The sequence below is a fragment of the Giardia intestinalis genome, chromosome 5 (genome assembly GCF_000002435.2).
Source record: "Giardia intestinalis strain WB C6 chromosome 5, whole genome shotgun sequence".
Taxonomy (NCBI): Eukaryota; Fornicata; order Diplomonadida; family Hexamitidae; genus Giardia; species Giardia duodenalis.
This window is the reverse complement of record NC_051860.1, coordinates 841,406-859,323: the sequence shown is the minus strand read 5'-3', so window position 1 is coordinate 859,323 and position 17,918 is coordinate 841,406. Positions and strand designations below refer to the sequence as shown.

General features: G+C 49.1%; 13 protein-coding genes across 13 annotated transcripts; 5 read left to right on the top strand and 8 right to left on the bottom strand.

The window, feature by feature from the left end:
• Nucleotides 1–39: 39 nt before the first annotated feature.
• Nucleotides 40–1,251, bottom strand: GL50803_008415 (Nop53 (60S ribosomal biogenesis); the record flags this gene model as incomplete). Its single annotated transcript, XM_001705119.1, has 1 exon — nucleotides 40–1,251. One exon carries the CDS (start codon nucleotides 1,249–1,251, stop codon nucleotides 40–42), a length of 1,212 nt encoding a protein of 403 aa, XP_001705171.1.
• A 327-nt stretch (nucleotides 1,252–1,578) lies between these two features.
• GL50803_0016265 (Ribosomal protein S3a) lies at nucleotides 1,579–2,325 on the top strand (the record flags this gene model as incomplete). The annotated part of the gene is made up of 1 exon (XM_001705118.1): nucleotides 1,579–2,325. One exon carries the CDS (start codon nucleotides 1,579–1,581, stop codon nucleotides 2,323–2,325), a length of 747 nt encoding a protein of 248 aa, XP_001705170.1.
• Nucleotides 2,326–2,428: 103 nt separating this feature from the next.
• On the top strand, nucleotides 2,429–5,554 carry GL50803_0016264 (WD40 repeat protein; the record flags this gene model as incomplete). Its single annotated transcript, XM_001705117.1, has 1 exon — nucleotides 2,429–5,554. The coding sequence occupies one exon, from the start codon at nucleotides 2,429–2,431 to the stop codon at nucleotides 5,552–5,554; it is 3,126 nt and encodes a 1,041-aa protein (XP_001705169.1).
• Nucleotides 5,555–5,606: 52 nt separating this feature from the next.
• GL50803_0060147 (Ribosomal protein S30) lies at nucleotides 5,607–5,816 on the bottom strand (the record flags this gene model as incomplete). The annotated part of the gene is made up of 1 exon (XM_038046192.1): nucleotides 5,607–5,816. The coding sequence occupies one exon, from the start codon at nucleotides 5,814–5,816 to the stop codon at nucleotides 5,607–5,609; it is 210 nt and encodes a 69-aa protein (XP_037902152.1).
• A 109-nt stretch (nucleotides 5,817–5,925) lies between these two features.
• Nucleotides 5,926–6,516, top strand: GL50803_0012950 (Ubiquitin-conjugating enzyme E2 (E3-independent); the record flags this gene model as incomplete). The annotated part of the gene is made up of 1 exon (XM_001705115.1): nucleotides 5,926–6,516. The coding sequence occupies one exon, from the start codon at nucleotides 5,926–5,928 to the stop codon at nucleotides 6,514–6,516; it is 591 nt and encodes a 196-aa protein (XP_001705167.1).
• Nucleotides 6,517–6,521: 5 nt separating this feature from the next.
• On the bottom strand, nucleotides 6,522–8,438 carry GL50803_002261 (Ser/Thr protein phosphatase 2A; the record flags this gene model as incomplete). Its single annotated transcript, XM_001705113.1, has 1 exon — nucleotides 6,522–8,438. One exon carries the CDS (start codon nucleotides 8,436–8,438, stop codon nucleotides 6,522–6,524), a length of 1,917 nt encoding a protein of 638 aa, XP_001705165.1.
• Nucleotides 8,439–8,473: 35 nt separating this feature from the next.
• Nucleotides 8,474–9,358, bottom strand: GL50803_0012949 (Proteasome subunit beta type 5; the record flags this gene model as incomplete). The annotated part of the gene is made up of 1 exon (XM_001705111.1): nucleotides 8,474–9,358. One exon carries the CDS (start codon nucleotides 9,356–9,358, stop codon nucleotides 8,474–8,476), a length of 885 nt encoding a protein of 294 aa, XP_001705163.1.
• A 115-nt stretch (nucleotides 9,359–9,473) lies between these two features.
• On the bottom strand, nucleotides 9,474–9,794 carry GL50803_0016263 (Deflagellation inducible protein; the record flags this gene model as incomplete). Its single annotated transcript, XM_001705110.1, has 1 exon — nucleotides 9,474–9,794. The coding sequence occupies one exon, from the start codon at nucleotides 9,792–9,794 to the stop codon at nucleotides 9,474–9,476; it is 321 nt and encodes a 106-aa protein (XP_001705162.1).
• A 119-nt stretch (nucleotides 9,795–9,913) lies between these two features.
• On the top strand, nucleotides 9,914–10,996 carry GL50803_0022850 (Kinase, CMGC MAPK; the record flags this gene model as incomplete). The annotated part of the gene is made up of 1 exon (XM_001705109.1): nucleotides 9,914–10,996. One exon carries the CDS (start codon nucleotides 9,914–9,916, stop codon nucleotides 10,994–10,996), a length of 1,083 nt encoding a protein of 360 aa, XP_001705161.1.
• Nucleotides 10,997–11,029: 33 nt separating this feature from the next.
• Nucleotides 11,030–12,994, bottom strand: GL50803_0088735 (Ankyrin repeat protein 1; the record flags this gene model as incomplete). Its single annotated transcript, XM_001705108.1, has 1 exon — nucleotides 11,030–12,994. The coding sequence occupies one exon, from the start codon at nucleotides 12,992–12,994 to the stop codon at nucleotides 11,030–11,032; it is 1,965 nt and encodes a 654-aa protein (XP_001705160.1).
• A 108-nt stretch (nucleotides 12,995–13,102) lies between these two features.
• Nucleotides 13,103–13,783, bottom strand: GL50803_0015869 (GTP-binding nuclear protein RAN/TC4; the record flags this gene model as incomplete). The annotated part of the gene is made up of 1 exon (XM_001705107.1): nucleotides 13,103–13,783. One exon carries the CDS (start codon nucleotides 13,781–13,783, stop codon nucleotides 13,103–13,105), a length of 681 nt encoding a protein of 226 aa, XP_001705159.1.
• Nucleotides 13,784–13,936: 153 nt separating this feature from the next.
• Nucleotides 13,937–15,757, top strand: GL50803_0015868 (uncharacterized protein; the record flags this gene model as incomplete). Its single annotated transcript, XM_001705106.1, has 1 exon — nucleotides 13,937–15,757. One exon carries the CDS (start codon nucleotides 13,937–13,939, stop codon nucleotides 15,755–15,757), a length of 1,821 nt encoding a protein of 606 aa, XP_001705158.1.
• A 23-nt stretch (nucleotides 15,758–15,780) lies between these two features.
• On the bottom strand, nucleotides 15,781–17,586 carry GL50803_0015867 (GTP-binding protein; the record flags this gene model as incomplete). Its single annotated transcript, XM_001705105.1, has 1 exon — nucleotides 15,781–17,586. The coding sequence occupies one exon, from the start codon at nucleotides 17,584–17,586 to the stop codon at nucleotides 15,781–15,783; it is 1,806 nt and encodes a 601-aa protein (XP_001705157.1).
• Between the last annotated feature and the right edge of the window lie 332 nt (nucleotides 17,587–17,918).

The window sequence follows — 17,918 nt, the reverse complement described above, 5'->3', positions numbered from 1 at the left end:
AGGCTACAGGACAGGATTAAGTTATGAAGTATCGGCTTTCTAATGTACAATAACCTTCCATTCCCGCGTAGCGTTCTGTTTGTTAGGATTGTTTGGAACTCCTATTTCGACGAGATTACGACGCTGCGCAGAGACCCACCTATCTTGTAAGACAGACCCCACTGGCTTGACGAGGCGCATAGTCCCCTTGCAGTCCTCGGTCAGCGGGACAGGAGGCTCCTCCTCTGGCACTGGTCTATCTGTAGGCTGGCGAATTTTCTTCTCGATCCTGCCTAGCTCAGTCTCTATAGATTGATTTGCCAAATTATTGATATCGAAAGTACCTGCGTCTATGCTGGCAGCTAACTTTGAAATGTGTACTTGCTTGATGAGCTCATCGAGCACCTTAAGTTCTTGGCTCATTTCCCTTATCTGTCTTCTCTTGAGACGGCGATCTGTCTGGGTCATGTGAACCTCCTCTAGCTTGTGCTCCTCAAGAAGGCGCCTTATTTCATCAGTGAGAGGAAGGCGAGAAGCTGCTGTATCGGCGACCGAGAGAGATTGTTCAGAAGCATCGAACTCAGAGGCATGGCCATCCTGCTGGTCTGGTTGCGCTGCTTGTGCCTTATCACGTTCGATAATATATTGTAAAATTGCATTAACGTGTTCTTCATGCACCTCTTCAGGAGTGAAGCTAGACGGTCGAATGGCTTTGAGTTTCATGGCTACCTTGTCTTCAGAAACGTATTTCTTTGCGAGCTTTTCAATGACCTGCTGCTGCGACAGGTAGGTTGGGTTGTATGAAACAGCTGTTTGAGGCAGCTCAACTGCGCTAGATCCCTTGCCCTGGAGTTCATCAACGCCTGGGACACGTGCCGAAAGCTTGTGGGGGACTGGAATAGGCTTTCCTGTGAAGTCTATTGTCCGCTTCTCTGGTAGCGGCGTTCCCCAGATGTCAAAGGTCTTAACTATGCTGTCTGTCTTCTTCTGCTTGGCCTTTGTTATTCTGGCATCCAGGGTCATCTCATTCAGTAGCTGCTGATTTTCACCGGCAAGCTTAACAAGCTCTTTAATCTGCTCCTCGTCGTATTTGTTTGGCTGCGGCTCTCGAGGCTTCATGTTCACTTGCTTTGGACAAGGATTGCAGGGCTTCTTCACAACGTAATCCTCCCGAAAGAGCTCACGCTCATCACTATACTGCCTCCGTCGGCCAGTCTTGCTCTTCTTATTGACTGTTATGTGGTGAATGCGATGCTTGGACTTTCTAGACATATCAATTATTTTTAAAGTTAAACAAGGATCTCGTAGAAGACCTCAGAGCCTTGATAGCAACCTCCTGGCCATGTTTTTCAGTGCACAGTCAGAAAGGTTGTAGCTTTGTCCACAATGCGTATGGTGTTTCAAGGATATCTGAGGCACATGAATAGAGAGGTGTTCTATGGTGCAGCTAAAATATGAAATGCGCGGGCAAATCGTGATTCTGGGCCAATGGCAAAGAGGCCAAGATTGACGGTGCGCCTAGTCCAGAGGCTCAAATGAGAAATGCCATAATCTATTTTAAAACCAAATGTTGTCAGATCTATTTCTGTGAGGCGAAGCATGGCTATCGGCGGGAACAAGACAGGCAAGAAGAAGATCACGCAGCGCAAGAATCCGGACCCCTATCTCAAGAAGGAGTGGTATCCAGTCATTGCCCCCGCCCACTTCAAGTCCCGCCACATCGGCCAAACGCCAGTCACTAAGACGGCCGGCCTCAGGGTGGCCACGGACGTCATCAACCACCGCGTATACGAGGTCAACCTCGGCGACCTCAACCCTGGCGCAGAGGATCTGAATGGAAACACGAAGTTCTACCTCCAGACGCAGCTGGTCTCCGATGGCAAGTGCTTGACCAACTTCCACGGGATGGATATCACCCGCCACAAGTACGGATCTCTGTTCCGCAAGGGGTGCGACTGCATAGACGTGTTCATGGACATCCCCACGACAGATGGCTACCTGCTCCGCGTCTTCGTTATAGCGTTTACTGACCGCTTCCGCTTCCAAAGAAGGAAGAATTGCCACGTTAAGGGTCGAGTGATCAGGATGATGAGGGCCGGGATCTACGAGACTCTCCACAATGAACTAGGGAAGGTCAGCATCCCTGTGCTTGTCACCAAGCTCTCGAATTTCGAGGTCAATGCTAAGCTCACGGAGGCCTTGCAAAAGATCACCATGTGTCGCGACGTGATGATCCGCAGAGTCAAGGTTGTCAAGCGTCCTCGCAACACCATGGAGCTCTTGTCCACGATGCACGACAGCAATCAGGTCAGGAACCTGGCAGAGGGTCAGTCCATACAGCAGTAAATAACACCTAGGCGGTCTTGGTCCCTCTGGGCGCTGACTCTTTCTGGGTCTCTCCCTCGGTGGTTATTGGAATTATTTCGCAGCGGCCGCATAGAGCCTACAGATGTCCAGGACCTACCTCAGGTACGAGCCAGACCTTGCCTGTGGGGTCATAGCCACTATTGGCGGCTGTGCTGTGCATCCATCTGGTCAAAAGCTCTTCGTCGCTGCTCATGACAGCATTAACGTCTGGAGCACAACCAACGGTATGAGGCTATCGTATTATGAAAGCTGCCTTGATGCATCCATAAATGTTATCATTCACCACTCTAGAAAGAACGTCGCTGCTGTTGGAATGAGCAATGGCCGTGTCCTGGCCTTTGATACCGATCTCCCGATGGTTAATCTTACTCATAGCTTTCTGCCCTCTAACAGTGCGATTACGGCGCTTAGCTTTTCAGATGACGGGCTCTTCCTCTTCGCAGGAACCGCAAGTTCAGAAATCTTTGTACACGATTTAGTCGAAGGGAGCATCACATCCAAATTGACTGGAGGACACTCTGGCCCAATTACGCGGATAGCTACTATGGGAACTAAATATCTTCTTTCGGCGTCTCGTGATATGCTAGTTGTTCTCTGGGATTTGAGCACGCGGGCAAAGCTTCAGACTCTGGTAGAATGCAACACTGAAGTTCGTGCTCTTTGCGTGTACATTGAGAAAAAGATGAGCAGCTCTGACAGTACTCAAGCTTCCGAGTCACGGCCTAGAAAGAGAGAAAAGATTGACAAGGAACTCAGGACAGATAAGCCGGTAATACCTAATCACACTATGCAGCCTGACAGTGTCGTGGACTCACAAAGTGACGAGCCATACACATGGTTTGTTTTTGTTGGCTGTGCAGACAATTCAATTCACGCCTGGTCCACGCACGCCCTTCCTCCTATGAGGACCATCCTCGAGATTCTCTCTGAGATTACAGAGCCCAACAGTCTTGCATTTAAATACCTTGCCCTTCTGCATAGGCTTGGGCATCACCCTGATAGTCAAGACTCGAATGCGCCTGTAATTGCATCAGACCTCTCAAATGCTCTCAACGATGACCGTGCTAGAATGATTCAAAATGTAGACACGATTCAAGAGGCGAAGACTCTTCTGGATAGCGACAGAAAGCTTCTCAAGTATATGGGTCGTATGGACAAGACTTCCACGGAGCCCACTGTGTCCATTAAGCTTGTGCAAACGCAGCTAGGCGCCAAACTAGGCGAGATTGTCCTTGCGCTTCTCGTGGTGAGCACCAAAAGTGTTGAGCTGTACAAGGTAGGCTCGATGGAGCACGTGTTCAAAGCAGCAAAGCGTAGACTTCAAAAGTATGCTAGGCAAAAGGTTGAGAAACTGCTTGCTGCGTGTAAGATTGACAAGGAGGCAGCTCAATATGAGGTAGAAGACACCATGAAGCCACACTTGCTCTCAGAAAGTGCTGTTCTATTGAAGTCCACAAGCCGTGCTGTTCAGACAAATGACTTTCTTACCTCTTCACTGCTCATAAAATCACCTTACGGGGAAAAGCTGATAGATGCAGCTTGGATTCCAAAGCAGAACAGCGTATGCCTAGTTAGCTCTCTTAATTTCTTAAAAATCTTCCGTGTTTTGGTTAGAGATGCCGCCAATGCGGCGGTGAAAGGAGTTACTGCAGGTGGATCTGGAAGAGGCACTGAGGCACTTCGGGATTCCTTTTACACATATGAAGAAACGTTGGAAATAGCTCTCCAAGGCCACAGACATGTCATTCACCATGCATCTCTAAGTTTCGATGACACAATCGTTGCAACGTGTAGTCAGGGAGAGGTGAAGTTGTGGAACATCCGAAAGTTTATCTGCATTACAACTATCTCTCTTCCCAAAACTATGAAGACACCCACACGGGTAGTAATTCTTGCAGGGAATAAGTACTCTGTCGTGGCAGATAGTGGCGGAATACTGGGACTGATTAATAATATTGCTGCCGAGGTCGTTGATCTTGTGGATGCTCACGCCAAGCGCATCACAGACCTTCAGCTCTCAGGGGGACAACTAATCAGTAGCTCTGAAGACGGATTTGTTAAGTTTTGGTCCTTTGGAGTAACAGAGGACGGTGGCGTTTCTCTCAACTTAGAGCGCGAATTCGATGCTGGGCATTCTGTTGGTGTGATACGTATCGACAGTCCGCAAAAGCATATTCTTTGTGCTCTTTATGACAACACTGTACGTATCTATTTTCTAGACACACTTAGATTCAAACTGGTACTGTATGGCCATAGTATGCCCATTACATCAATGGCCCTTTCGTCAACTGCAGAAAAGCTAGTCACGTGCAGTCTGGACAAGACCATAAGAATATGGGGCCTCAACTTCGGAGAGTGTCAGAAGCTCATCCGCTTCGATTCCCCGTTCACCGACATCCAGTTCATCCGAGATACCCGGCTTGGACTAGCCGCTTCTCGAGACGGAAGACTCTCCTATTGGGACCTCGATAGCTTCCTTTTGATTTCAATCTTGGGAGAGGGTAGATCTGGCTCCTATTTTTCCAGAGGACACTTTGGCGAGTGCACATCCCTATGTGTCAGCAGTGCAGGACGCTTTGTCATTTCTGTAGGACACGATAAAGCAATTCGACAGTGGATACAAACAGATGATCTTATTAACGTCCGGCTAGAAGAGCAGAAGCGGTTGCATGAAGCCATGACAAAGGAGGAGGAGAAGACCCTAGGTTGGGAAGATCCCAGCAAATTACAAGCATCGCGTGACGGGAAGAATGCAGGAGACATCCTCATGGAAGCGGTAATGCTTGTAAGCAACGAGCTGGCTTCTAGGCCCGAGTCCAAATCTTGTAACGATCCCACTAGTCACCTGGCAACGTACGGAAAGCCTCCTCTAGAATATCTTCTATCCGTTATACGGACTGAGATTAGGCACGAGGTTCTTTTGGATGCTCTGTCGAGCATAACAGTGGAGTCTGCACGAACCCTTTTAGATCTCCTTTCGCAAATGCTCGATCAGAAGTATCAACCAGCAGACTTTATAGTTCGATGCGCCACATTCCTAATCACCCGTTACTTTGCTAAGGCCGCTAACACCCAGGGGCTTGCCGTGCTGATCAGGAAGGCGCAGAAACTCATCCATGAAACTCTCAGAAAACAGGAGGAAGAGGCGCGGACCGCCCTGGGATGCCTGGAGATCATGCGCTCCCTCGAAGAGGGACTAACCCAGTAAATAAGCTAACAAATGCCACGACCACTGCCAGACACGGTTTACTCCGAACCACCTAAAATCCGAGCTTCTGGCGGATCAAGAGGTTGTTGGGGCCGAGGCGGCGCCCGTTGTGTATGAGGGTATCATCCACGAAGTTCTTGTTATAGAGCAGACGCTTGTATGCACGCCCACGAGGCGGGCGGGGCTTCTCCTTCTTCTCCTTCTTCGGAGTGCACTTGCGGACCTTTCCGGCGCTGGTAAGACCACCGTGGGCACGAGCCATCGATTCAAAAAAATGCAGGAGGCCCAATTTTGATTCAAAACTGTTAACAAGAGTACAAGAAAAAAGAGCTGAAATATTACATTATTACCTGAATTCTTTCGCTCATAAAATGCCACCCGCCGACTCCAATGCAACGGCACAGAAGCGGCTCATCTTGGACTACAAGGCGATAGCGTCTTCACCACCTGAGAACATAATTGCAAGCCCTTATAAAGACGACCTTTTCCGGTGGGCAGCAATCATAATAGGCCCCTCTCAAACTCCTTGGGAGGGAGCCGTCATCCGCCTGGAGCTTAAGTTCACGAGTGAGTATCCCACCAAGCCGCCTGCTGTCAAGGTCCTGACAAAGATGTTCCACCCTAATATTTTCAATAACGGAAACATCTGTCTTGATCTACTCTCCACCAAGTGGACCCCTGCGCTAGGTGTTTCGGCTATCCTTCTCTCCATTCAGTCTCTTCTTACGGATCCCAATCCGATGTCTCCGGCCAACAACGAGGCCGCAGCACTCTTTGTTAATGATAGACACACGTACAATTTGCGCGTTTCGATGTGCACGCGTAACAGCTGGGAAGATGTCAAGGAAGAACCATATACTGAACTCTTGCGGACGATCATTGATGAAGGAGAGGATGACGAGCAGGGACAGGAGGAAGAAGAGGAAGGGGAGCTGCATGAATTCCAGCGATCAGTGAAGTGAATGGTCTACTCTTCGCTGTCAATCATAAACTGATCATATGCAGCGAGGGAGAAGGAGGCCCAGGTGCTCGACATTGTATGTGCAATTCGGAGTGGTCGCTTAACCCTAACATCCCCGCAGAGATTGCCTATGTAGGGATCCCTCTGCTCGAAGTATATGAAGCGCTTGACGCTAAACATGGCATTGAAGATATTATATGGCATGGCACAACGGAGTATTTGCTCAAAGGAAAAGGCAAGGTCTGTGACACGCTCTGTGCTAGATATGTTCCTAGGCACATTATCAAAGTGAGAGAAATGGTTAGACACGGGTTTGTGGCGTGCGAGGGACTCTCCATATGTGTCGGGGTCTTCATAGTCATCTGGCACAAAACAGATCATGTCAATCAGTTGAGATATAACCTCGTCCACAGCCAAATCAATTCCATAGCAGGACCACTGCTCTGCTTGCTTGATCAGACATACCTTGATATCATCGACAGATAGCAATCCGTCGTGATCTCCGTCTGCTAGATTGAAAAAGTATCGTATAGCAGGATATGAGTCTATAGCACACTCCGCCAGCATGAAGACCGTAAAGTCTACAAGGGAGAGGGCTGCTTCATTTGGGTAACGGTTGTACAGGGGCCTTCCTTGGCCGTTAAGAAGCCTGTTGACGAATCTTTTTGAATATGTCTCTCCATTGTACTGTAGCATAAGTGCTTCTGTGATCTTTCCCTTTATGTCGTTGTCGCTGTTTTTAACAAAGGTGCAGTATATTACATAGAATGCTTCATATCCCAGTGGCCCTGTGTCCCCCACGATACTCTCCGCACCCTGTGCTGACCACAGGTACGACAGAAGAGAAATGCCGCGACGGAGGTACGTCGTATCATATACAAGATGCCATCTGCCTTCTAAATCCGCATCAAAAAAGATCCGAGTCGCAGCGATGGTAGCAAATGTGCACTTGTAGGTGCAGGGTTCTACAAATGCATATGCACTGTGTGATGCCAGAACATTCAACAGTATATGTGCTAGCCTAGCCAAGGAAATACAGTTGCCCTGGTCTTCTGTGTCTGAAAACAAGGCATAGAATCGCTCCTCATAGGTTTTGCCCCTGCAGTGCGTCATGTACGCACTAACGATGAGACTAGTCGACAACGAATCTGGAAGGTGAAGTATGTGCTGCTCCGACAACTCACTTACGTCTGGTGGTGGGTCTTTAGAATAAATAGCATGAAACAATGATGTGGCCAAGACTCGCGGCATCCCAAAGAGCTCCTCACACAGAAAGTCAGCAATAGAGACGGAAGAGCTTTCATCATAGACGCTATTTGCCCCATAAAAAGTCGAGTGTCGTGAAAGGTGATTGCCATATGTCTCCTGCATCTGCATTCGTGTGCTGTATGCAACCAGAGGGATGGTATCCTTAAGTGCTACCCCTATTCTGTATCGGTTTGTAATGCTCTTTATTATACGCTCCTCATACTCTGTGATGGGCTCTGGAATAGGGCTTATGGGTACCTGCCCATATAGTGTAATCTTCCACTGCTTGAGTGGAATGGTGATGGGGTTAGAATCTCCATTCGTGGATACGCCAGACGATGCTCTCTGTACCTCTTGTTCTTGGTATATGCTGCTCGTGGACTGAAAAAAAGTGTTACCAAAAGTTTGTAAATCTTGATGGCACGCGCCCCGAATTGAGGGTGATGGTCTTTCTATGTGTGGTATTCCGGACGGGGCCCGAGAATGCCGGGGTGAAGGCAGTGTTGGGGATTGTATTGGTGTCTGATCCCTTTGACTAGAGGAGGGGTAAGTTAGGAGCTCCAGGAACTCTGTCTCTGAGGTTATAAATTCAAATATGAGGTTATCCAGATGCCGCGTCAGCGTGGGTCCACGCTCAACCTGCAAAAAGTCTATGCCTTCTAAATCGGGGAGCATTGGAAATTTTGGCTCGCGTAGTTTACTAAGTGAATCTACTGTGGAGGTGGAGGGAGTGCCGGCGCGTCTGGATGCATTGCTCTGTAGTATTCATAGTTATCCATGGCCAGCACGTGCTCCCAGCCGCCGGGTCTGATCACATAAACGTTGAGCATGCCTCCAGACATCGCATCTCTGGATACTGCGTGGTAGATTGCCTTCTTCCCCAAAGCTATCGCCTGCTCTTCTGTCATTTCAAAGTCGTACTCCGTGTCCACGATCCCAAAGGCAAACGTCGACCCGGAGCCAGCGCCATAGAGGTACCCGCCTATGCGCGTTCCTTCACTATCACAATAGTATATGCACGGGTGGTTTGTGGAATCAAATCCACTGATCATTGCGCCGACAGACATGTCAGCACCGCTCTGAGAATGAAGGGTGCTGATAAAGAGCTTTGATGCAGACGACGCATAGATCCGTTCGCCATTTTCAAGCTCGTACAACCTACACTTTCTCCCGAGATCGCGCTCCCAGAACTGGCAATCTCCAGCAACACCGGCGATGGTGCCAAGGATATGCGGGGTAATCTCGATGACCTTCTGGACAACGCCACTTGATACAAACTGGCCCTGCGTGGATCGAGAATCTACAGCCAAGAGAATGCCTCCACGGAAACAAAACGCGATAGTGGTGGTGCCGTGATTGGGATGAAATCGTCTCACAATATCTCCCGATCCATGTGTTCTAATTAACGACTCAGACAGGTTATCTCCAGTCTCCGAGGCAGCGGAAATACGCTTCATGAATGCCTTTGGGTGCTCTCCATTGGGGGGTACGACAAGGGCATCCCACTGCGAGATTGGGACATATTCCCGTTCGGGGCGCTGATGAAGAAAAGGTGTTCTCCTGTTGAACTGCACGACCTCGCCAGTAGGTAGCATTGGAAATGTTTTTTGGAGAGCTGGCTGTCTTCTGTACCCTTCCAAGAGCCCCTCAACGTAGTCAGTTGTTCTGAGAAACCTGCAACAATTTACTGAAAGAAGGGCCCAGCCGGTCTCAGTTGCTGATAATGTTACCCGCTCTATCCTTTAAGATGCCTGTCAGCTTCTTTGCAGACTCGATAATGCTATTGTATGCTAATTCAGATTCACGAATGGTCTTCTCGTATTCTGCACGGGCCTGGGTCTTTTGGATGAGGGCTGCATCAAGCTCTTTATAGCGGTTCTGCAATGCAGCTAAATCACGCTCGATCTTTGATTTGTCCTCCTGGTGGCTGTGGATCTCTCGGTCAAGCGTAGCCTTCGCCTCCTTCAGAGACTCTATGAGTTTGACTAGGTCATTGTTGTACGTCTGGAGACTCGCTGCCTGAGTAGCCATTTTTTCAACCTGATTTTGCGCCCACCAGGTTTTAATAAATGACAAGTTTTTATAAAATTAATCCTCGTTTAATATAACATGCATCCTGTGTTTTAGAATTTCAAGCCGGACAAATTTAAATGTCTGACGACGAATCGATAGACCGCCACGTCCTCCGCAAATATGAGATAATCCACCGCGTCGGGAAGGGGGCCTATGGGGTTGTCTGGAAGGCGGTGAACAGGAAAACTAACGAGACCGTAGCCCTAAAGAAGATATTTCAAGCCTTCCAAAACGACACCGATGCCCAGCGCACCTTCCGTGAGATAATGTTCCTCCAGGAGCTAGATCACGATAACATAATTCGTCTCTTCAACGTGCTGAAGGCCGAGAACGACAAAGACATCTACCTGGTATTTGAGTTTCTGGACAGTGATCTGCACCAGGTGATCAAGTCCAATATCCTCGAGGACATTCACAAGCGCTACATAATCTATCAGTGTGTTAAGGCGCTCAAGTACCTTCACTCTGCCGAGATACTCCATCGTGATCTTAAGCCTTCTAACCTCCTACTCAACTCTGAGTGCCACATGAAGATGGCGGATTTCGGCTTAGCAAGGTCGATTGCTGCGCTTTCTGAGCCAAGCTCTGCGACCAACCCAATTCTTACTGACTATGTTGCAACGCGCTGGTACAGGTCCCCCGAGATTCTTCTGGGTTGTACAAGGTATACGAAGGGCGTCGACATGTGGGCTATCGGCTGCATCCTTGGGGAGATGCTTGGAGGGTCTCCCATGTTTCCAGGATCGTCTACCATGAACCAGCTTGACAAGATAATGGAGGTCACTGGAAGGCCGACACCGGAAGACATTGAGGCGACCGAGTCTCCGTTTGCGTCCATGATGCTGGACAGCCTTCAACCAAAGACTGGAAAGGCTCTCTCGGAGATCTACCCCAATGCCCCTGCTGATGCTTTGGACCTTCTCAAGAAGCTACTCCAGTTCAATCCCAACAAGCGACTGACCGCAGAGCAAGCCCTGGAGCACCCTTACCTGTCAAAGTTCCATGATCCTGCTACGGAGCCCAGTGCCCCTGGCCCTATTAAGATAAGTATAGACGACGATGATAAGAGGAGCGTTAGCGAGTATCGTGATTTACTTTACTCTGAGATTCTCAGGAAAAAGAAGGAGATCCGCTCCAAGAGTCTAAAGGAAGACGAGTGATCTGCTGGTCGCTTTCTTTCCTAGTGCGTCTATCTATTCTGTAAACAGATATTCAATGCATGCCTGCACAGCAAGCATCTTTTCAGAGAGGTTTTCCTCCTGGGAAGCGCGAGATGCCTGGAGCACCTCAAGAGGTGACTGGCCGGCAGGATTTCTAGAGTTGCCCAGATACGGCTTCAGGAGTTTTACACACTCCAAGTGCCCACTCCATGCAGCCATAACAAGGGCATTGATTCCCTCTCCTCCGCCATACTCCACGTCTGTAAATGCGTTAAGATTATCCTTGTCTTCCAGAAGCAGGCGTACGCATTCTACATGACCCTCCTGAGCGGCAAACATCAGAGGTGTCATGTTTCCCCTTCTTACTATACCTTTTTCATAGGGAAGAAGACTTCTAACACAATCAGCATGCCCGCTATCTGCCGCCATCATGAGAGCTGTCCAGCCATAATTGTCGGTTGCGCGGGCTTCCTTGAGAAGCAGATCGACACAGGCTAAGTGTCCATTGGAGGCAGCAAGCATGAGAGCAGTGTAACCCATAGTGGTCTGCTCCTTGGCCTCGTGTAAGTAATGAGACACAGACCTTGCATCTCCAATGGCCGCGTAGAGCATCAGGTTAGTGAATCCGTTGATCCCTACCTCCGGAATAAACCAGTCTGCACCGGCCCCACGGGAGCTGCTACTCATAGCACAGAGAGATAGGTGGCTGATGTGCTTATTTAGAAAGACGCCAACTTCACAAAGGAGCAGTTCCAGATTATCGTGGCACTCACCTGCAAGCATGGCAGCGAGAGACGTGCGAAAAGGATTGTCTCTCATAACTTGCCGGCTGTGGCCACCGAACACCTCAACATTAGTACGATCACTGCACCCAGCAGCTGCATGCAACGTAACAAGGCCTGGAGACGGCGGGGTAACTGAGTCTATCCTACAGGGTGTCATCCAGACCTTGCACCGGTGAGTGCGGACAAAGCGACAAAGTAGCGCCATGATGGTTGCATTGTTATGTGCAGCGGCCAAATCCAGGGCCGTCTCGCCGAGGGCATTGGGGGTCTCTAAAAAGTCTGTTCTATGCGAGTTCTGCTGAAGAATAGCATCAATCACAGCATAGTTATTTCCTTTTATTTCACGAAACAGCGCATTTGTTTCTTTATATAACTGTAGCGTTGACTCTGCTGCAGCATTAGCCTCGTCGGCGAGAATGGAAATACCTTCCAGCTTAGGATCAACAGCCTCCTGTCTCAGCCGTGCTAGAAAGCTACTCCACTGCTGAGAATACTTGGCGCAAGCCTGCATTTCACTGCCCGCACGAAGATCAAGAAGGCTCATTGCATTAAGTACTTGCAAGACGCGCCATACATCGTCCTGAGCTGTAAGAAAGGTTGCCACAGAAGAGATATAAGAAGCACCCGTAGATGGCCTTGATGACCCAATGGCTGTGGCGGTGTATGGCAGGCCAAACCCCAATTGCAGCTGGAATCCAGCATAGACAGAAATGGTATCTGCGCCCAATGACAGCAGTAGCCCTAATGAAACTCGTGGATCAATGGCATACAAATCTACCAGTGCTTTGAGCAACTGCGATGCAACCTTCCAGAGCACAGACTCGTGAAATGAAACGCCGGAATTTTTATGACGTCGGATGTATTGCGAAAGAGACCGCGTGCTTGCTAGCCCCTGTTCTACGATAAGGTAGTCATTCTCCAGGTAACATCTATATAAGGGTGGGAGGGAAGTCAAAAGGCACTCACCCGTTTCATCCGCCTCAAGATTGCTCTTTGTGAGGAGCAGCGAAGAAGACAGTGCCTTGTACAAGTCATAGAGAGAGGAGAGACTGTGACCACAAGCCTCTGCATCCTTTGCAGAGATGTAACGAACCGCTAGAAGAGCGCCGTCTTCATCACGCTGCGCCTTATAGCTTATCCCCAGAAAGTCAGTTGCAAGTGGAGTTATGCCGGTGTAGCGCAGTGGAGAGATAAGAGTCGGTCCCGCCGCCATCCACCGATTTATTTTCTTAGCCCGAAAGATAGCGCATTTACTACCTGCAGGTGGAAGTCCAGGACGGTCGAAACAACGCGGCAGAAAAAGCAGTCATCAAAGGCCTGCTCAATCATCGTCGGGAAGAGGCACATTATTGACGGCCTCGAGATCCTTGTTAATCTGCTCTCGGGTGGCGGCGTCCATACCAATGTCGGCTGGCAGGAGAGCAGGTGCCTGGGAGAACTGGATCGTTGGGTCATTCAGGAGGGTGCGAAGGATGCTCAGAATCGGAAGCTCATAGTTAAAGTTATCCTTTGCTGAAATTTCCACATAGGGGATGTTCTTTGAGCGGTGGAACTTAACTGTCTGGGTGCGGATCTCTCTGTCCTTGACATCGCACTTGTTTCCGACGAGGACGATTGCCAGAGGCTTCTCCTCTCCCGTGCTCGCGTCGCGACGGGTGGGGCAGATGCGGAAGACATCCCTGTACCAGCTCTCCACGTTCTTGTAGGTAACTCTGTTGGTGACATCGAAGAAGAGAAGGCATGCATCAGAGTCGACATAGTAGCCGTCGCGGAGGCCGCCGAATTTCTCCTGCCCTGCAGTGTCGTGCACATTCAGCAGGACCTCGCGCCCGTTGGGACAGGACTGACCGGCCACGTAGAAGGGAAGCTGTCGAATCTCAACCCCAATCGTTGAAATGTACTGCTTTCGAAATTCGCCCGTTATGTGCCTCGTTACAAACGTTGTCTTCCCAGTGGCCCCGTCGCCCACCAAAATTACCTTGAAGCTGATTGGGTCAGACATGCTACTCTCGGTTCCTGGGTTAAAGTTTTAATTTCGATTTAATTTATTTTACGGCTATCACCTCCTTGACAACTTTTTCTGTAAACGTGGCAATATAAACTATAATCTTGAATCCAAGGCATCTCGCCAAACCCAGCTGGGACAGAACATCAGATGAAGGTAAAGACCCCCGCGTGGATAGCATCTGTCATTGAAGCGGCTCAGACGGCGCACTTCTATATCATTGCCCAGCCGGGCCCTCTTGTGTTTGTGTTGAGGGGGCGCGACGATGATAGCACAGTGAAGGTCTCGCTGGGATCTCCCCATGTCTGTTCATGCGAAAGCGGCTCCCACGCTAATTATTGTATACATATTTCGTTCCTGTTGCAACGGAAGTACCACCTGCCCCCCGATCACCTGTGGACTGCACAAACATCCCTTACAAATGCAGATATCGAGTCTCTGCTGCAACTGCGGCATCTTGCTGCTAAGAAGGTCCATCGTCCAACGCACCAAACACCAGCAGAAGACCAGCAGGCACAGCAAACCGCGGCTGTTCCGCGGCTCACACGGTCACGGAACCCTATAACAGAGTTAGACTCCTGTCCCATTTGTCTAGACGGGTTTATGGAAAGTGATGAAGAGGAAATTAACTATGCAGTATTGCCATTTTGCTCTAACTGCGGCAACTCGCTTCATTCACGATGTATTCAGCTCTTTCATCAACACGCTCGGCAAACAAAAGCAAAGGAAGTATGTCCATACTGCAGATCTCCATACGAGGATGGGCGAAAGTACTATCCATCAACAGGGTCTAGCGCTGAAAAGGCTGTGAAGACTGAGAAATCTTCAAAAGTGTGCTCACGGTGCGAAATCAAATTAGAGTCAGCAGGGATAAAGCGTGTGTTCGGACCCGAGCAATACTGCTCCGCTTGCTTTATCACATTGACCTCCGGGATGTACAAAAAGAAGAATAGGCGAATACTGATTCGAACTAAGCATGAAGACCCTAATGCCGCCAGGGAGCGCTCCCTTGCACTATACAGGCGCTTTGCGTCCATGCAATACCGTGAGATCACCTCCGAGGATTATCATCTCCTGCTCGAACTTGAAAATCCATACACGATGGATGTAAGCAAGAAGCCCCAACGATTTCCTTCCTACCTTGTATGGGATTGTTTTAAGCAGAAAGCATGCAAGGATATTGCGCATGACACAGAAGGCTGTGCCTGTTTCCTTTGTGGGCATTATTATCCTACACTCTCTAATCTTCTGACAAAAAGAGATTGTCACCTACCAAGTGTAACAGTAGAGAACAATGCTAACGATAAGCCTGCTGTGCGTCTCAACTTCGACTCTATGGCTACCCTGCTACTTGAGCAAGGGGAGCAGCTCGTTTCCAATGCTTCCTTGCAGGAGCTAGAAGGAAGAAATGTGTACCTGGACACTCCATGCACGCATGCAGTCCACAAACTATGCGCGATACTAGGGTCCCTCTTATGCAAACCAGAAGCTGTGTTTACCACTTTAGATAGACAGGAATCTTGTGAGTTATCTGATTATAAACTTAAAATGTTTCCAGATTATTGTATCGCATGCAAAACCCCGTATCTCAGTGAGTGGGTCAGGGGATCCAAACTGGCCCCTAAACAGCTGCAAGCGGCCCACCTACCGAAAAACTCTTCTGAAAAACAGGCTGCCCGCAAACTCCATTTCGAGGATCAGCTGCCCGGAATCACTATTGACAAGGATACTCTCAGCGTCACAGGCCTTCCCCTCTCCAGTCGCCCAAGTACTGAAATTTCACGAACCACATCCCAGAAGAAACCCTCCGAGCCGGCAAGGTCTAGGTCACTTGCAGTCAAGCCGCTAAGGAAAAGTTCCCGCAATTCTCTATCAACAAATGTGCTTGGCGAGCAATCATCTTTATCGATGTACAAGAGTTCTCTTTGTGATCCATTGGCTACAGGCATGGTTATTAAACCAGCCACATAACCTAGCAGCGTGGATGGTCTCTATCACGGAGCTGCACTGGGAAGAGAAATCCAGACTAACTTCCCTTTTAGCATGTCTTTTAGTATGATTCTTGCTATACGGGCACGGTCAGTCCCGCCGTAAGACTGCATGTACCCATGGCGCAAGGCCAGGGCATCACATATCTGCTCGGCTGTGGCGTACACCTCTGCAGGATTGACGCCGACCGGTAGCTGGGCGACGCTAAACTTATCCACATCTTTGATTTGTACATTATACACCTTTTCAAAGACGCGCTTGGGTATTCTCGCTGCGACCAATCTGATCGGTGCCATGTAATCCCTTTCGTTGTCTATTGATAGGATGCCATTGCAGAGCAGATCGCTACGACAGTGCGTGAATGATGGGAAAATCAATCCAGGGCAATCGCAAAGCGTGATGGTCGGGCTCAAGACGATAGTTTGGAAATGCTTAGTTTTCCCGGGCGTTGCCGCTACAGCGGTCCTTACGCCTGTCTCAATTGCAATGACATTAATCAGGCTGGACTTTCCCACGTTGGGGTATCCAGCCATTCCGATTGTGATGGTATCAGAGTCTCTTTTTGCACAGTTTAGCCTAACCCCCTCCCTTCGAACCTCCTCTGAGAGTAAATTTATTACCACAATAAGCTCGTCACGCGTGAGTATTCTAGAGGACTTTAGTAAGTTGAGATCAGCGGGAGATGATATCCCGGCACCAGTATCAAGATATTTAAAGGGAAGAGGCTCATCGGTATCGTCGCGACTAATGATGAGGTCATACTCCAGTTTGATCCTCTCTAATACGTCCTCAGAGACGGGCTTTACTCGCTTCCCTTTTTTCTTTCGTGGCTGATCTGCGTCGTGGTCGGGAAGATCAGCCTCTTCTTTCTCAGAGATATCTGCTACAGAATTCTCGGATGGCACGTCTTCTTCGAGGTCGTTTTCAAGCCGCTGCACTGCGTCCTTATAGCTACAAACTCCCGCTCTAATAAGAGCCTCCTGCTCTTTGAGGTCTCGTTCATGCTTATTTATCTGGTATGCTATAAGCTTGATGAGGGCTTCCTCACGAAGAGCGGAAAAGTATACGTGCTCAATACGATTTGCTGCAAAATACTGCGTCCATATCTTTCTTGCTTCTAGAGGAACAAGGTCTGCCTTATTTAAAAGCAAAACACTCCTCTTATATGTTTTCTGCCGCAACCCAATCTCCTTCATGTACTGCACAAGGTCTGACGAGCGGAACAACAAAGGGTTCCTACAATCAACAACCTGAAATAGAATATCGGACCGCTCCACAACACGCCAAAGCTGTCGCCAAATATCAAGATTTTTCTCAAAAGGGGTGACCGTAACAACTCGCTCCTGCTCAAGTTTCGCAAGCTCTGAACGCCAAATGTAAAAGGCTTCTTGCTCGCGAGACTGCAGCTCCTCTTTAGACATACCGACGCACCAGGCCGGGCGACGTGGTATGCGCAACAGATTTTTTCGTGTGGCGATATACGAAAGCTGAGAGGTTGTGGGGGAAACTTGCAGTTCAGCCTGGAAGTTCTGTTCGTGCAAGAGTGTAGCTTCCTGCTTCATAGTGAACTCTCGGCCTTCGGCAACAGCTCGGGCTATGATAGCTTCCAGATCGCATTCTTCGACAACACTGCGAATAGTGGGCCCATGAATTTGCTTGAACGTTTCAGCAGCGGGATTTGCAGATTGCATGTGTGCCTGCTGTTCCCGCTTATCTCGTTGTCTTGCATTCTCTAGTGCATGCCCGAGTCCGCTATTTTTGTCCAGCTTTTGGGCACCGGTGAATTTTCGTGCTGTGCGGTGCTTGCCCATCGAGGAATTATTTATAATAATGATTATTTCACTATCGGGTCGCTTACATCGCTTACTAACGCCGTAATATTTGTGCCAGTACTCTATACTATCTGCTACTATGCAGCTGTGTAAGCAGAGTTACGCCTTTGTCAGCCCTTACCAATTCTCTGCACGAGAACGGTTGATGGACTGCTCCACAGATGTACGATTCATTTACAGGGAACTTTCTGAGATTCTGGTAGCGAGATCCATGCGTGGATGGCCCACATAGTGCAAGCTCTACCACTGGCCACAAACACTTCTATGGTTACGCGCCAAGGGGCCTACTCAGAGCCAGTACGGCCACCAAG